General features: G+C 41.7%; 1 protein-coding gene across 5 annotated transcripts in view; it reads right to left on the bottom strand.

The window, feature by feature from the left end:
• CACNA1A (calcium voltage-gated channel subunit alpha1 A) overlaps positions 1 to 16,394 on the bottom strand; it is a 269,886-nt gene that overhangs the window by 90,278 nt on the left and 163,214 nt on the right. For all 5 annotated transcript variants that reach the window (XM_081900883.1, XM_081900882.1, XM_081900884.1 and 2 more), the window contains 4 exons: positions 15,810 to 15,869; positions 12,526 to 12,632; positions 2,044 to 2,140; positions 369 to 529 (listed from right to left, as the gene is read on the bottom strand). In XM_081900883.1, coding sequence (XP_081757009.1) covers positions 369 to 529; positions 2,044 to 2,140; positions 12,526 to 12,632; positions 15,810 to 15,869 — 425 coding nt within the window. The remainder of the gene's footprint in view (positions 1 to 368; positions 530 to 2,043; positions 2,141 to 12,525; positions 12,633 to 15,809; positions 15,870 to 16,394) is intronic.

The raw sequence follows: 16,394 nt of genomic DNA, 5'->3' as shown, positions 1-16,394 counted from the left end.
TGTGTTATTAGTAAGATAATAACTGAGCTATGCTGTGATTTCACTATGGATCTGGGTTATTTGTATTATTATTCTTGATTATATTTACTTAATGGTGAGATATAAAATCAGCATAACAAACAATACTAACAAGTACACAGCAAAATATAAACCAGGAACTACAGCATTAGAATTCATTAGAATTCATTCACTGATGTAGCAGGAAACGCAACATGAGAAATGCAACCTGCAAGCTCCAACCTTATTTGGGTTTTGAGTCTATAACTCTAGAGAAGAGACATAAAAGTTCTTAGAAAATGTTAGAATGGGAATGGTGTCAGGCCCAGGAAGCAGAAGGGTGGCAAAATGGATGGAAGCAACATACATACCTGCAATCTTTTGCAAACTCCTTGGACTCATCAGTGCAGTAGAAGAACTTGCCTTTAAAGAGCTGGACAGCCACCACAGCAAAGATGAACATGAAGAGCATATACACAATGAGAATATTGAGGACATTTTTGAGTGAGTTCACCACACAGTCAAAGACGGCCTAGAAAGAACACAGGGTTCTGGTAAGGGTTTGCTAGATAGCTTATTATAATGTATATCCAGCCAACCGAAGTGGCTTAAAGAAAACTCCAAATCAGCTTGCAAAAAAAAAAGGACATACAACACCAAACATAAAATCAAGCTAAATTAACAATTGTATGTAGCACTAAAATATCAGCACTAAACAAATGAATAAAAACTATTTTAAGAGCTGCAGACCATAAAATTGCAGAACACAGCAATTCAATGTGATGTGAAACATTTATTAAAATAAGTAAGTAGAAATATTCAAAAGCCCTTTAAAAACAGATAGAAATCCAGTAGATTCCCACAGAGGATACTCCACTATCTTGCTTCCACCACCTCTCTCTCTTGCAGCTGCCTATATGAAAGCAGAGCCTCTCAAGGGCTGAGAAATCACTGTGGGAGCAAGCAACTTCTGAGGAAGCCAAGTCCCAAGCTGTCTGCATAACCACAGAAGTACCTATTTCTTGAAAATCCTCAGCCCATCCAAATATAATTTCAAGTTCCTCCAGAACAGAGCAATAACTTGTCCCCACAAAGAGGATTCCATCTTTTTTGCTACTTATAGATAAAGCTGTGTTAGTCTATTGTAGCAAGTGAGAGTCTAGCTCTCTTATTTATTACATAAATCTTCATGGATTAGAGTCCACTTAATCAGATGCATGAAATGTTATCCTCATTTTGCAGAATTATGGTTGGAAAACAGGCACAACGATGCTTAGGTATAGATGGACCCATTAAAGTCTGGTCCATCCCAGTTCTCACAGGTGATGGGACTAAATTCATCCCATCCCCTTTCCAGGCAGATTTTAAATGGAAAATTATTTAAAATGCAGTACTTATAAGGCAGTCTGATGGTTGCATACTCTCTCCAGTCCCCCCCCCCCCCGCCCCATCCATTTTTCTATTTATAGCTTCAGGAATAGTGTATGCAACCACCCAGAGCCTAAACAGCTAGCATGGGGGGCTCCTTGCTTCCAATATGCATAGAGCAAGACTCCCTGGGAGCAACAGTACTTGATATCATTCTGTCACTCCCAGAGAGAACTGTATGGGGGGAAATGGCTGCCCCAATGTTTACATGAATTTTAAAGGGAGGGAAGTTCAGAGAGGGGTTGGAGGCAGCACAGAACCTGCAGATCCCCTCATAATGGAATTCACTGGACTGTGGATTCTGAAGATGATCCAGGTCATGCATGATCTGTCTGGATTGTATAAGGGTAGGGTGGATTCTTCCTCCATCCCTAACTATGATCCAATTCAAATGACACTGAGAGATGCCTATGGAGAGAAAATAGAGAAACCCCTCCCTTTGTTTCACTAGATCTCATGCATGAAAGGGTCTGAAGGCTGGGTCCAACCTTCTTCTCACTCTAACCACACCCACATTTTCTTTCTTAAACTGTTGATTTACATCCCCCCAAAACAACAATGATTATATAGTTCCATCAATGTACATCTCCATCTTTTTTTGCTGCTACCCCAACACACCTTGAGCTTTGGCAATCGCTTGATAGTTTTGAGGGGTCTGAGGACACGCAGGACACGCAAGGATTTGATGGTGTTGATGTCTTTCCCTTTGCTGCCTCTGTAGAGAGATGTTGGGTGAGGACAGAAGAGCAAGGAAAAACAATGAGGCTTGAATCTTTACACTGTTCTAGACAGAGGACTGCCAAAGGGAGATATATACTCATGCTATCCGCTACCCTTTTTGTCATCCATACTACTTTTAAGGTTCTGTTGTAACAGTCGCATCTACCTTTTCCAGTTACCACTCCATTCTTTCCATTCCTTAAGCTGCTTTACCCTTTTTTATATGCTTTTGATTCCACCCATGACTTCATCTCTATTGGTACCCTTTCAGCTCATACCCTTTCTGTTCACCAGCACCATAGGATTTAGATCGCTTGTGAAGAATTCCTCAAGGTGCTAAGAAGTTGGAATGCTCCGTCCCAAGGCATGTGCTCCTCAAAAAAGAAAATAGCCTGGTCTAGAAGTAACATTTTCAAAGGGGGTTCAAGTATTGCTGGATGTATTTTTTAACTGTTGTTACCAGAGTCACTGATAAAGCATAGAAGGTGCTGTGAGGTGTATTGGAATGTTACAAGGCAATGGCACTCATTGATACCAGCTGATACAAAGCACTAAAGTATTCAACAGCAGTTCTCAACTCAGTTTCAATTTCCTTTAAAGTTCAAACCTTGCCAGTCAAGTTGTCCTGCCTGTTTTTATGCTACCCTATATTAGTTTCCCCTCCCCTCCTGTGCTACTAAAGTTGTCTTCTCCCAGTTTTGTAAAGTGTACACACATACAATGCCAAGAATCATTACAGCCTTACTAAGGTTTACATTTCTCAGATCATAACTGGCTATGCATTTGTGTGTAAGGTAAAGGTAAAAGGTAAAGGGACCCCCTGACCATTAGGTCCAGTCGTGACCGATTCTGGGGTTGTGGCGCTCATCTCACTTTATTGGCCGAGGGAGCCGGCGTACAGATTCCAGGTCATGTGGCCAGCATGACTAAGCCGCTTCTGGTGAACCAGAGCAGCGCACGGAAACACCGTTTACCTTCCCGCCAGACCTATTTATCTACTTGCACTTTGACATGCTTTCGAATTGCTTGGTGGGCAGGAGCAGGGACCGAGCAACGAGAGCTCACCCCGTCGTGGGGATTCAAACTGCTGACCTTCTGATCGGCAAGTCCTAGGCTCTGTGGTTTAACCCACAGCGCCACCCACACTGTGTGTACATCATATCAAATGAAGGGGGGCATTTTAAAACAGGATTCTCCTAAGAATGGGGAAAATAACAAAGGAAGAAGTTGCAGCCTGAATTAATGCTCTCACTGTGCTGCTTCAGGAACCCATGCCGAAGCGAAGCAGAATATGTTGATGCTGTTAGAAACATATACTAGCTTTATGCAGATATCTTATACATAACCAACAGAACACAGAAATGTGGGAAGCCCCTTACAGACCTGCTACAAATTGAAAGAATACAAAGTACACCTACAGAATCTTTATAGCCCTGAAGCATAAAAAAACACATATTCAAACATACTGGGTGCTTTGATTGTTGTTGTAGTAATAGTTGTAGCTGTTATTATATCATGTAGTAAAGCCTTCCTGGGACTGTACTACTGTACTTCAGAATGCAGATGGGTGGCATGGCATATTTCATGACAAAAATTCTTGTATGTTGAAAGCCAGCACCCCAGTGAGAATGCTTGCACATCTATGAGAAGTGTTCTAGCCTATCCTTCTCCATTACACATTAGTTTTCCAGTCCCAGAGAATTTTTGGTATGGGGAGAATTAAAAGTTTATTCTGAAGTAGTCCTGTCGTTGGATGACTGTTAAATATGCTTTTCCTTAACCTATCCACTGGCTCACATTCTGTTTGCATCCAGATAACCTAGAACCTTCTCTCCAGCAGTAAGATAGAATTCCATCTCTGCCTTCAGTGCACAACACACATGCAAAGGTGAGAGTAGCAATATGCTAAAGTTATTCAGTCCCATTTAGCTCCACCGTGTCAATTTTTCTTATTGGGTGAAAAAGTGAAAAAGAAGACGACAAGGACATATTCCTGGAATCAATTCCTAGTTTGGAGAAATATATAATCTCTTCTCATCTTCTACAAGAAGCCACTGAAAGCCAGCCCCACCATTAGGCAGAGCAGGGCAGCTGATTTTGGAAATCGTGAATATGCAGCAAATTGTTAGCTATTTAATTTATTAATGTTGTTGTATTTTTACCAGCTAGGGTAGTAAGAGTAACTTGTATATCTCTACAATAAACCACTGCAAGTCCACTACAACACAGCTTTTCTAATAGTGGGTTTATTTGAGACATCTATATAATAAATTATAGTTATAATTTAAGGAAACATTTAAGCAACATGACTGTATTGCAGGAGAGCTATTATAACTACAGCTGCTTCACAGGCCCTGCTATCTAATATACACTCGTGCGAGGAGCACTCTTTCTTTTACACTTCTGATTCAACACATGTGAATAGCCTCATACTATAAAGAGAGTGGCAAAACCTTTTCTCAGAAATGCACTGCTGGAGAGATGGTTTTCAAACTTTTGAGTGAACATATATTCAATGGAGAGTCAACAAAGCCACTTGGAGAAGAGCTCCCGATTATAATCCTTCCAAAAGTCAGACACAAAGGGAAATAGTTGTAGCTAGAAACCTCTGAGTTCTGACAGCTAGATAATCTCTCATGACACTTTTAATAAAATGACAGTTTTAGATGCCAGAAAATGCAAAACGGATGCCTAGTAGTGACATATTCCAGCTTGATCCTATTATTTCCATAGTTGTGAGAATGCCCTGCTTATTTGCGTTATATCTCTATTCACCAGAAGACTTTCCTTCGAACAACAGTGAGCCCCAGGCTTTACAGCCAAGCAAACTATGCTCTCCAACTCCCTCCTTGACAGAACAAAAGCACAAGGGAGGTTAGATTTTTTTTTTAAAAAAACAACAACTCCCAAGCATATGCCCCAGGGCCGTTTTTGTTGCTGTTGTGTGTAGAAGTAGCACCCTGTCCTATGACTGCTCAGTGCAGTTGGATGTTCCCAAAGTCTCTAGCACATGGGGGCTTTCTTTTTAAAGCTGATGTTATTTCTAATCACCATCCTTGTCCTTCATCCTTGACAACATTAGCATATCATGAGTTCCTGGCACAAGTAGGATTTCAATATATTTCAAGCAGGTTGCAGTAGAATGTTCTGTTCAGTGCACATCATGGCCATTGCAGAGTCCCATAAAGTGAAAAATACAATGATTCCAACTCAGTGATGCAACCTACAACAGTACCAACTGAATGACTGATGTTTGGAGAGACGAAAGGAGCTCTAAAATGTCTTCCCTTCCAACCACATTAGCCAAAGTGATGCATAACCAAGATAACATAGATAAATAGAATGTGTACCAGAGAGTGAGTGAGAAAGAAAGAAAGAAAGAAAGAAAGAAAGAAAGAGAGAGAGAAAGAGGAGAGAGAGAAAGAGACAGACAGAAAGACTTTACCGTGTGCTGCTCCTGTTGTGAAGTGGCAGTGAAAGGGAAGAGACAAGGAAAGTGAGTAACATTAAGAAAGAGAACACACAACATAAACCCCAAACGAACCCAATACCACATGCTGGCTCTGTTCAGGGAAGTTTTTCCTGCACCCTTCTTTGGCGGCTGCCTTGAAACACAGGGTAGTAATGTGCTAAAACTGTTTAGCTAGAGATCTTAGGCTAAACAGGATCAAAGCCTTGGTGTTGAGAAAATCCTTCATGCCAGCTCAGTTGGAAACCTGGGAAGTTTCCACCATCACTGGACAAAGCATTTCTTACAAAGAAAACAAACCTGTCTGCCCTTGCTCATCCAAAAACAAACAACAAACACAAAAAAACACCTGAGGGCAAAGGGCAGCAGCCAAAGGCGCTTAAAAAAATCTTATTCATCTCTTATGTGGAGCTTACTCACATTCAGATTGTACTTGGTTTTTATTCAAGGCTTAATCTTTACCCTAAATTTACATAGCCTTATTCTTTAAAGCTTTTCGGTCTTTCATTCAGCATCCATTTCTTGATGTGCTTACTTGGATTTATATACTCCTGATTTCCACTGACATAAAAATCGAGGCGTCAAATTCCAATGGTTACACAAATCCTGACTAAGGAATGAAAATGAAGAGGAGTTTGATTGAAATATCAAGTCTTCATACCTAAGCACGCTTAGTAGGGACAAAGGCTGCAATCCTAACCCCACCTAACTGAGATTAAGCACCACTGATTCAATAGGACATATTTTATAGTAGGCATGGTTAGGATTTTAAGTGCGACTTGGTTCCAAATAAACATATGTGGGATCAAGTTGCATGCCTCACCACATGACATGGGAAGCTAATTAGGCTGTTTAGGTCTGGGACACTGTTTAACAATTCTCAGTCCTTACCTCTAAGCTAGTACAAATAAAAACTATTGTTTCATGAAGCTCTACTAACTTTCCCTATCAATGTGATCATTCTTTTGTCCAAATACAGATAGCAATAGTGGTGGGGGAGGCCAAGCTCTCATCGGCACAATTTTTTTTGGACCTAGGTGGGGTAATAGCAATTATCTTGACACTCCTCCGGCGATCCCAAGTTCAAGTCTAGAACAGTGGCTATGAAATGAGTTTACAATCCAGAATCTAGTTGCTTAACATACTGGTGGGGCTGCTACTGATGCAATAGTATGAATAAACATAACGTGGTGGACTACAGAGCAGTTTATACAGTCAGATGACAGCAACACAGCTGAAAAACAATACAGACCCTTGTACATTTAATTGAAGCTGGCATGATTGGCTCAAAAACATTTTCTATATGCTGATGAAAATTTTAATGAAACTGATGAGAGATGAGAGAAGAACAAACCAGATCACCAGTGATATAGAACGCATAAGAAAGAGAGGAAAGGAAAACTGCAGTAGAGGGTGGCAAGTTCCATCAGAGTAATAAATGACTGGGAAACACAACCACCAACAATGTCGCTGCAAAGTTGTTTGCACTGACTTTTAAAATGCCAGTTATGTCAGACATTAATTCTATTCCAACACTCTTCTATGGTGGCAATTGTCAGAAGATTATAAAAGAAAATGAGACCCATGGTCTCCAGAAGCCCCAAATCTCTGATAAATTTGTCGGATACCCATCATCTCTAGTAGTGCACCCCATATTCTCATCCATAGCTTTTGCTGCCCTTATTGTTTTTGAAGCAGAAGCACTGTCCTAGTCAGAGCTCCAAGGCTGAGTACATAAGCATGTGCATGTTGGATCAGTAGAATAAACGCTAATCCAGGAGCTCACCCCGCCACGGGGATTTGAACCACCGACCATACGATCGGCAAGTCCTAGGCACTGAGGTTTTACCCACAGCGCCACCCGCGTCCCTACAGGGACATAGGCTTGCCTTAGTCACAAGTTCACAACACTGCTGGAGCTTGCCTTTCCATGTGATGGCACTGGCTCAGTGCCACGTGCTGCATATGTGACCCCTGACTAGAAACCTTAGTCACCATTCCAGGATTTCAGCCTCAGTTCTTCCCCAAGCTTGTTCTATGTCTAGCTACTTAAAAGATATGCTAGAAATGTAAGACTACCTTCACCTGAGACGGCTACAGAGGAACTCGCAGTACCATCATGACAACAAATAAACAAATAATCATGAATAAAAAGGACATATGGAGGGGTCCATAAGCAAAGCATTGTGGCCTCAGGCGAGAACTGAAGGTTTCAAATGCCCACTCTGTATTCAGGCTGCTTTGCCCATCGCCTCAGGATGGAAAAAATGTAAGAATAACATGCTGTTACAGGTGTGTGATCTGGGAAAAGAGGCTGAAAACCTCCAGATTAAATCTCACCTGGGCATGACCGGAGACAGCAACCCTGAGACCCCAGTGCATGAGTGCAAGCACTTTTGAGGAGGCCACAGCACGTTCCTAGGTTCATGCAGAGAGCCAAAAACTATAGAAGAAAGTTGCAGATGCACGGAAGAGCTGGAAAATGGGTGCAAGGCATGCAGGTAGGGAGGAAATAAGGTGGCTATTCCAGGAGAAAGGCTGACTGCACTAATCTGGTAACCTTTGGCTTGCTGTGGAATCTCCTACCATCCTTGTGGTTTGTAGATAGAAAATATGAGATAACGTTGCATTAATAAAATTTTTCTCATGCATCACAAGAGCCTGATGCTGAATGATGGAGTGCAGAGCACCGCAGAAAAACTGCCCTTGAACTTCAAGATTTCTGGCGTTGATGAATTTTGGGATAAAGATACTATGCAACTAACTGTTCACTAGCAGAAGCCTGCACAAGGACAACCCCAACTGCTACGGGGCTTTCCTGCTCTTCTCCCTCCACATAACCCCCAAATTGGCTTGGAGGGTGGGTACTGAGAGAACCCTCAGGACAGCACAATAGGGGAGGAGAGAGGACGTTCCATCAGGCAGCAATGCTTGCCCTGATGAAGCAATTTCCTTAGTGCTATGTTGCATTTCTCCCACTGCAAATGCATATGAAACTTCACCGGCTTGCATACTCAGAAGACCTTGTTACACTTGCCTCCACTTCACCCCCAACTCCCCGTTTTTCTAACCACAATTTAAATGGTAAGATCACTGGGGCTGAAGGATTGTTTTTTCTTCATGGGTTGCAGTGGCAGGGCTTAACCAAATGACATGGCCACCACCACATCCACACAGCCCCACCACTCACTCCAGCCAGAAAGGGAGTGGCAAAGAAAAAAATGCCCTATTGCTATGCCAACTCCCAAGCTGGCATAGTGAAGGGGCCCAGATTGGGCCCATTGGCATCATGCGATGGCAGCAGGGCTAGTTCAGGATCCAGCAGATCCCTTGCTGGACTGACTCTGACCTTTCCCTGTAGTGGGGTTTACCCTGACTACAACCAGTGGTGATATTGCTGGTGGTAGCTTCTGCCTGACTGCCATTTGTGCAGGCACATTGAGGTACAGTACTCTACAGCGGTGAAACATCTCTGCTGGCAGGGTTGGACAGAGGCTCACCTCTGCCTCATCCAACCTCCCCTCCAGCCAAGTGGACTGGATTGCAGCTTAGGGCTCATCTGCACTTCTGCTTGTCCTGTGCCTAGAAACAGGGTGAAACTAGGCTTTATTTCACCTGGGAGCCTCAATAGTGCCCCTCTCTGGAGCCTTTACCCTGTGCAAAAAGCTGGCTAGCTCCCCTGTAGCTACGACTCTGCCTAGAAAGCACAGGCCTGAGTGCTTTTCCGCTTGACCTGCTCTTTCTAGGCATGAGTCTGAGTGGTTTCCCCTTGACCCGCTCCTTTCCAAGGGAACACCTGCTCTTTTTCAATAAACAGAGCAAATGGCAATCTGGGGGAAATCCATTAAAGAGCGGTTTCCCCATGAAGAAAGCAGCAGGACAAGAGGAAGTGTGGATAAGCCTTCAGATTGCCATGTGTGTTAATAGAGCTATAACATGAACAAACAACAGAAGTGGCAAGCTATTAGATTGTTCTTTCCTCTTCTACTACACCTTGGTCCAAGCTCCTAAAATTATTTCTAGGAGGGAAAATGAATATAAATCTGTACCTTTAGAACTAGTTACCCTTGGAAGCAATTAAGACATTCAAATCCTGTCCAACGTGCTCTGAATCAATCACCACTACACACTGTGTGCATCCAATTTTCAGCTGAACCGCAGACACATGACACAGGTGTGAGGTTTCCCAATACTAAGAAGTCTCTGCTTGTTTCTTCCCTTTGACTTCCTTGTTCCATGTGGGAGCAAAGGAAATCAGGAGCTGGGACCAGTTCAGTCAAGCCCTACGATAGGGATAGCCAACCTGGTGACATTTCAGTGCTTATGACTCAAATTCCCATCAGTCCCAACATAGCAAATGATCAGGGATGATTGGAGTTGTAGGTTACATTCACACCACACATTAAAAGCATTCTTATACCACTTTAACTATCATGGCTTCCCTCAAAGAATCCTTGGAACTGTGGTTTGTTAAGGGTGCTTAGAGTTGTTAGGCCATCCCTCACAGAGTTAGAATTCCTTAACAAACTACAGTTCTCAGGAGGTTTTTTGGGAGGGGGGGGAAGCCATGACTCTTTAAGTGAACAGTGCTCTAACTGCATGGTGTGGGTGTTACAGTGGTCCACAAATCTGGATGGCACCAGGCTGGCTACTCTGCCATATGAAATGGACCAATTGCTGAGGCTGCTAAGCAGGAAAGTTCTTTTCCAGTATAGGTCAGAAAGTTCTTGATTCTAAATCACTGTAACTTCATTTATTGATAAAAGTTTGAGACTCAGTTCAGAACTCCAGACATGATGTATGATGCTTCTGAGAATTCAGGAAATTCCTACTTTTCTTTTCATATGATAAATGGGATATCTCTGCATCAACCCAACCTCTTTTTTCATTACAGTAAGTTCTTCATTATCCCAGAATAAGCTCCTGTGGAATTCCTGTAAAAAATTATTTCACCCCTCAAGATTGTAGACTCTGATTTTCAATGGATATTTTGTCATGGTTTGAAAAAAGCTAGATTTGTCCAATTATAGCTTTATAGCCTACACCCAAACACACATATAATTTTATTGGCATCCTAAGAAATTGTCGACAGAATCTTGAGGCAGCTCTATGAGGTAATGAGGTACCCAGGCTTGTGGAAGGTCAGAAACAGTCTGTCTTCTCCATCAAAATACATTATTATTATTATTATTATTATTATTATTATTATTATTATTATTATTATTATTATTATTATTTCTACACTGCCCTTCATTCAAAGATCACAGGGCGGTTTACAATATAAAAACACAAACCAGCTTCCAGTTTTCTGCCATGGCCATTGGCTGCTTTCCTAGAATACTGGATCCCAATCGTGCAGGTTTTCAGGGTTAATATGGGGGTAATTGGCCCTGCCGCCCCCTGCCCCAGGGTAGGGGTGGACTGGCCGTCACCCGCAGTTTGTCTGATAACTGCTGCTCGCTACAGAATGCGGGGGCAGGGATACTGGGTGAAGGATGTGAAGATCAGCTGGAAAGCTCTTGGCTGCTTGGATGTGACCTACAGTGGCAGGAATCCTACAATAACAGCTGGCTGTAAACTTTAGTTGCTACAAAGGCTGAGGCTTGGAGTAAAATATATATTACTTCCCTCTTCCTCTCCGGACTAAATAGCATTCGTGGTGGTGACTGTGAAAACTTTCACTTATTGTGCTAAATTTATTTACATCATATTCATTGTAGATTTATTTGGATTGCATTGTCATTCTGATTCATGGACCTTTTATAAAGACTCAAGAGAAGTATATTAGGGCTCAGCCAAAAAGCACACCCCCTAATTTGCAAACTATTTTGGAAGCTGAAAAATTAGAGGGAGGGCTTTTTAATGTTTCAGGGGAGTGGGGCTCATTTTCTTTGTTTTAGAGTAAATTAAATTTGATGATGATGATGATGATGATGATGATGATAATAATAATAATAATAATAATAATAATAATAATAATAATAATAATAATAATTTGTTATTTATACCCCGTCCATCTGGCTGGGTTTCCCCAGCCACTCCAACAAAATATTAAAATACAATAGTCTGTTAAACATTAAAAGCTTCCCTAAACAGGGCTGCCTTCAGATGTCTTCTAAAATGTGTGAGTTCACATTTCTTTTCTAAAATGTGTGAATACAGCATAAGGCACTTTAGGACTCAGGGCCTGAACCATATTTTATTCTTCTTTTTAAACCTGACCCATTTTGGTGCTATGCATCTCACAGCATCTGTATTGCAAACGTACAAGGGACAAATCAGAAAGAGCAGACCACATGAGCTTCTCACCCTATATTTTGATGATGAACTGCTGTAGACACACCTCAAATGTGGTATTGTAAATGTAGGTTGGTTTTACATTTAATCAGCTCTTTCTCTTAGCTTGAACAGGAAGTAGTGGAGCCTCTCTACAAATGATGTATGCTTCTGTTATCACTGAGAAAAAAAATCTTAGCCATGCCAGCCTCTTGGCCTTTTTGCATCCTGATATATCCATTCAGTGCAACATAGGAGATCATTTTTCAGATTTTATGGCTTGGATTCCCACAACCTGCAACTTACAAGGAGTCTGAAAAGAAACAGGGGCAGTCTGCCATTCCTATAGTTGGCCCTTGGGGAAAACTCCACATGCAAGGAGCATCCCAAGCCAAGGGGAGAGCACACAGATTTGGAGTGTCCATGCTCTAGGAAGGCTTATGGCAGCACCGGAAGAGGGATTGTGATGAGGGAATGGGCAGGGGGGCCAAGTTGCCTATGTGTTGACAACTGTTTACAGACCAATCATGCAGCAAGCTTCAACAAGAGTCTTTTCCAGGAGAAGGGAATGAGCTGTGCTTTCTGCAGAAAGAGGTAAAAGAAAGAAAGCACTATGGCTCCCTAAATAAACTTACGTGAAGGCAAACGCCACCAATGCTCCACTGACCACAATGAAATCCAGGATGTTCCACAGGTCCCGGAAATAAGCGCCTCGATGAAGGATCAGTCCTAAGTCAATCATCTAAAGAATTAACCAAAGCAAAGAAACACAGGGTTCTTGAGGCACTATGCATGGTTTTGATTACTATAATTTTGAGATCCCCAGTCCCCTAGTGTCAATTACTATTGTTTCCATAATTCCACTCTAATGATGGAGGTCAGTCTTGCTGGGCTTATTTTACAAAGCAGGAGATCAAGGCAAAAAAAAAGGGGGGGGGTTGACTTGCATGAAAATGCTAAGAACAGACCACAGGTGCAGCTCTAGTATTCATGGGCAATGCAGAAAATAGCAAACAAAATATACTTCATGCCCAGTTCAAAGACTAAAATCTGGTTTTTATGAATCTTGAGAGTTGTGCTGGCAAAACACAGTCTGAAACACTATTTGTTTTTCTGGATGTGTTGTACACACAATTTCCTCCATGACATAATCTCTCCCCACATGTTTAATGGTGCTGCTGTCACAGGAATCCTGACTGGGTAGAGATGGGATCTATGCAATACTGGAGTTATCAAACCCCACAGCACAGAATCCAGAGTGTATGAAAACATTCTGCAGCACATATACTACTGCTTGTAGGCAAATCTTTCACTATGCCACTCTGTAAAGCGTGCATTAAATTCAGAGCCACTTCAAATGCTACAGTAAAAGGACTAAAGCATGGGTTTTCCAGGGGAAAGTGGAAGGGCAAAGGCAAAACCACTCTGACCTGTGCCTAGAAAGCATGGGGTGAGTGGAAAACCGCTCTGATCCATGCTTTATATTGGCATGGGACAAGTGGAAGCGAGGATGAATTGTCGTGCAAGTTAACCTATAAGGCGCTACGGTGTCATCTAGTGGTCCTCAGTCACAACTACAAGCAAATCCTCTGGCTTGAGAGAGTATATACAGAAATGGGAAGCCAGGAGGGGGGAAAGTATGCTTAGGGCTGTCAACCAAATGAAATATATTCCCCTCAGTAAGAGACCTGGGAGTTACAATAAGGGCATGGAGCAACCATTATGTCAGCAAACATGAAAGACAGTTGTAATAGACAGGTGAGTGAAAGAACAATTGACAGCAGGGGATGTGATGGAATGCTAGCTAGAGTCAGAATGAATGACAGGTCTAGCAGTGTCCGTTGTGAATGGCAGCTGAAAGAGTATGAGGAGTTGAGTAAAAATGCGGGAGGGAATTAGGTGTGTGAGTGTTAGAGAGGGAATGAATGAACGAACGAATAAACAAACAAACGAAGGTATAGGTAATAATATTAGGATAGTTCTAAAAGAGGGGGTTTAACCATTATGCCTGGTCAGGATAGAAAAAAACTTATTTTTTATTCTTTATAAATTTACTAATTGTTCTGATACATTAAATGCTTTTTGTAATTATTTTGTCATTTTTCATACAGAATGGTTGACATAAGCACATACAAAATGCAGAAAGAATGATGAGTGTAACAAATAGAAATAGAAATAAAAAATGAGAATACAGAGGGGAGGGGAAATTTAATTAATGAAGGTGTTCTGGTCTGGGTGGATTCTAGGAATACCTCATTTTAGGAATAGTTAATAGTATCTCATGCTACCTATTTGCACAAACCAGCTTTTAGTCCAGATCTTGCTCTGTCTTAGCATTCAACTGAGCAGATCTTAGTTCCCAAGTGAAGTGAAAAAAGCCTGTCACATAATCAATCCACGTTAGCCTCAAGAGAAGCCAGCAGTGTGAACTACGGCACACTTTAGCTTGTAAAGCTGCAGCATGAAAACACAATATTCTTCACTATAATAACCACATTTGGGGAATAATGCCTTGCTTTCTTAGGCACAGTTCAGTGCCCTCAAGGAAATATGCTAGCACATTTGAAGTTTTTGCAACTTTCTAGGAGGATACTTCACACAAATGGCTTCCTGGGTGAAAATGTTTCAGTTTAGCTCTGCTTTCAAGTGGCTAACATATTATACAGTGGGAAATCGGGTTACAAACTTAATTAGTTTCGGAGGTCCGTTCTTAACCTGAAACCATTCTTAACCTGAGGTACCACTTTAGCTAATGGGGCCTCCCGCTGCCGCCGTGCGATTTCTGTTCTCATCCTGGGGCAAAGTTCTTAACCTGAGGTGTTACTTCCGGGTTAGCAGAGTTTGTAACACGAAGTGTTTGTAACCTGAGGTGTTTGTAACCCGAGGTACCACTGTATATGAATTAGGCCCCAGATATCTGTCAATGTCACCATGCCTGTACATTTCCTCACCGGTGAATCTAAACTTGTGTGCATCTGTCTTAAGTGTTCGGTCAAGCCCCAGCAGAGGTCTGCTCTAGGCTATCTCTTGTTTTTCTTACAATTCTGGTCATGGGGGCAACTGTTATTGTGGTTGCAGCATGCAGGAAGGGAAGGTTTATCCTTTCCCTTCCTAGCCACAACCTTCTCCTGAAAACTGCCCCCCTCCTCTACTACGATGCTTTTATACTATGCTTTATAAATGTAGTGGGGACATTTTTTGCGGGGAGGGAGTTATAGGTATGGAGGAAAGGGATAGATTTCCTCTCCGTGCATGGTGCGATCACATTAACAATCCACCCCATGGGCTATAATTAATTTAAGACAAAGAGATGTAGCTGCACACCGCACAATAAGCATAGCATGTAGTTTAACTCTTAATTTGCTAGGGTTGCTGAAGAATTAGAGTGCTGGTTGTACAGGAGGCAGAGTGGCAGAGTTTAGTTTCTGAAAGCTCTGGTTTGAGGCACACATACCCTTACTTGTTCATAATTGTGCCCATGTACAACTGTTGTTGTTTTTTTCTGAGGGGAAGAATGGTTTGGAAGTATTCAAATCCATATTGTATTTTGGCAGAGTAGTTAATCGTAATTGCTTAGAGATTTTTGAAATATTAAGCAGTATATTCATTGAAAGAAAGAAAGAAAGAAAGAAAGAAAGAAAGAAAGAAAGAGAGTATCTTATTTCTGAAATTTTCACTCGACCTGGGCAAGCTATGAAAGATATGTGTGCCTGTTGGACTACTAAATGGGAAATGGGGTGTGAAAAGGCTCTTTTGAGCAATTGCCCCAAGGGACATTTGTTTCTCATGCCCCCCAAATACTGATTCACAAACATTCAGCCCAGCTCTACTTCTGCCCTGCAGCTTCAAGTTGTCTGTTCCAAACACTACCAAAACGTCATGAGATCTCAGGCTCAAGCCCAGTTCCCCAATTACTAACCTTAACAACCATTTCAAAGGTGAAGACACCTGTGAAGACATAGTCAAAGTAACGGAGAACCTACAGGGAGAAATGACATAAAGGAATTAAAAATATAGTTCAGGTCTCACCACATCACTGAAGTCATAAATCCTAACCAAACTCGTGACCAAGGCAGACCTTGGCTTCCATTTTGTCTCTAAACACAATCTAGTCAGCAGCATGCAGGAGATAAAGTTCAAAGCAACAAATGACAGATTAAAGACTCTTATATTATCTAGAATCAATAAAGTAATCCATACTGCATTCTGGTCAATTCTCCCTCTTTTATGAGATACTACAGCCTTACTGATCTGTAATGAGGGTCAGAATTTCGAATTGTGTTTTACTCTACTACCATCTTATGGAGTTCCCATTGTAACCATTGTTATCTGTGGAAGATGTTAAGGGAAACATAAAAAGCATCTGCATGTGTAACATCCTATTTCCATGGGAGTTACAGCTGACCTTTGGGTTCTGATGTTGCTATTATAAAAGGGCTGATTTATAGGGGCATATAGTTAGAGTAGCAAAAACAAGGTTCTGTGATTACATGCATAAACATTT

This window comes from Podarcis melisellensis, assembly GCF_964234715.1.
Source record: "Podarcis melisellensis genome assembly, chromosome: 2".
In the NCBI taxonomy this organism is placed as follows: Eukaryota; Metazoa; Chordata; class Lepidosauria; order Squamata; family Lacertidae; genus Podarcis; species Podarcis melisellensis.
The sequence above is the reverse complement of the archived record's forward strand: the minus strand, read 5'-3'. Positions and strand labels throughout refer to the sequence as shown.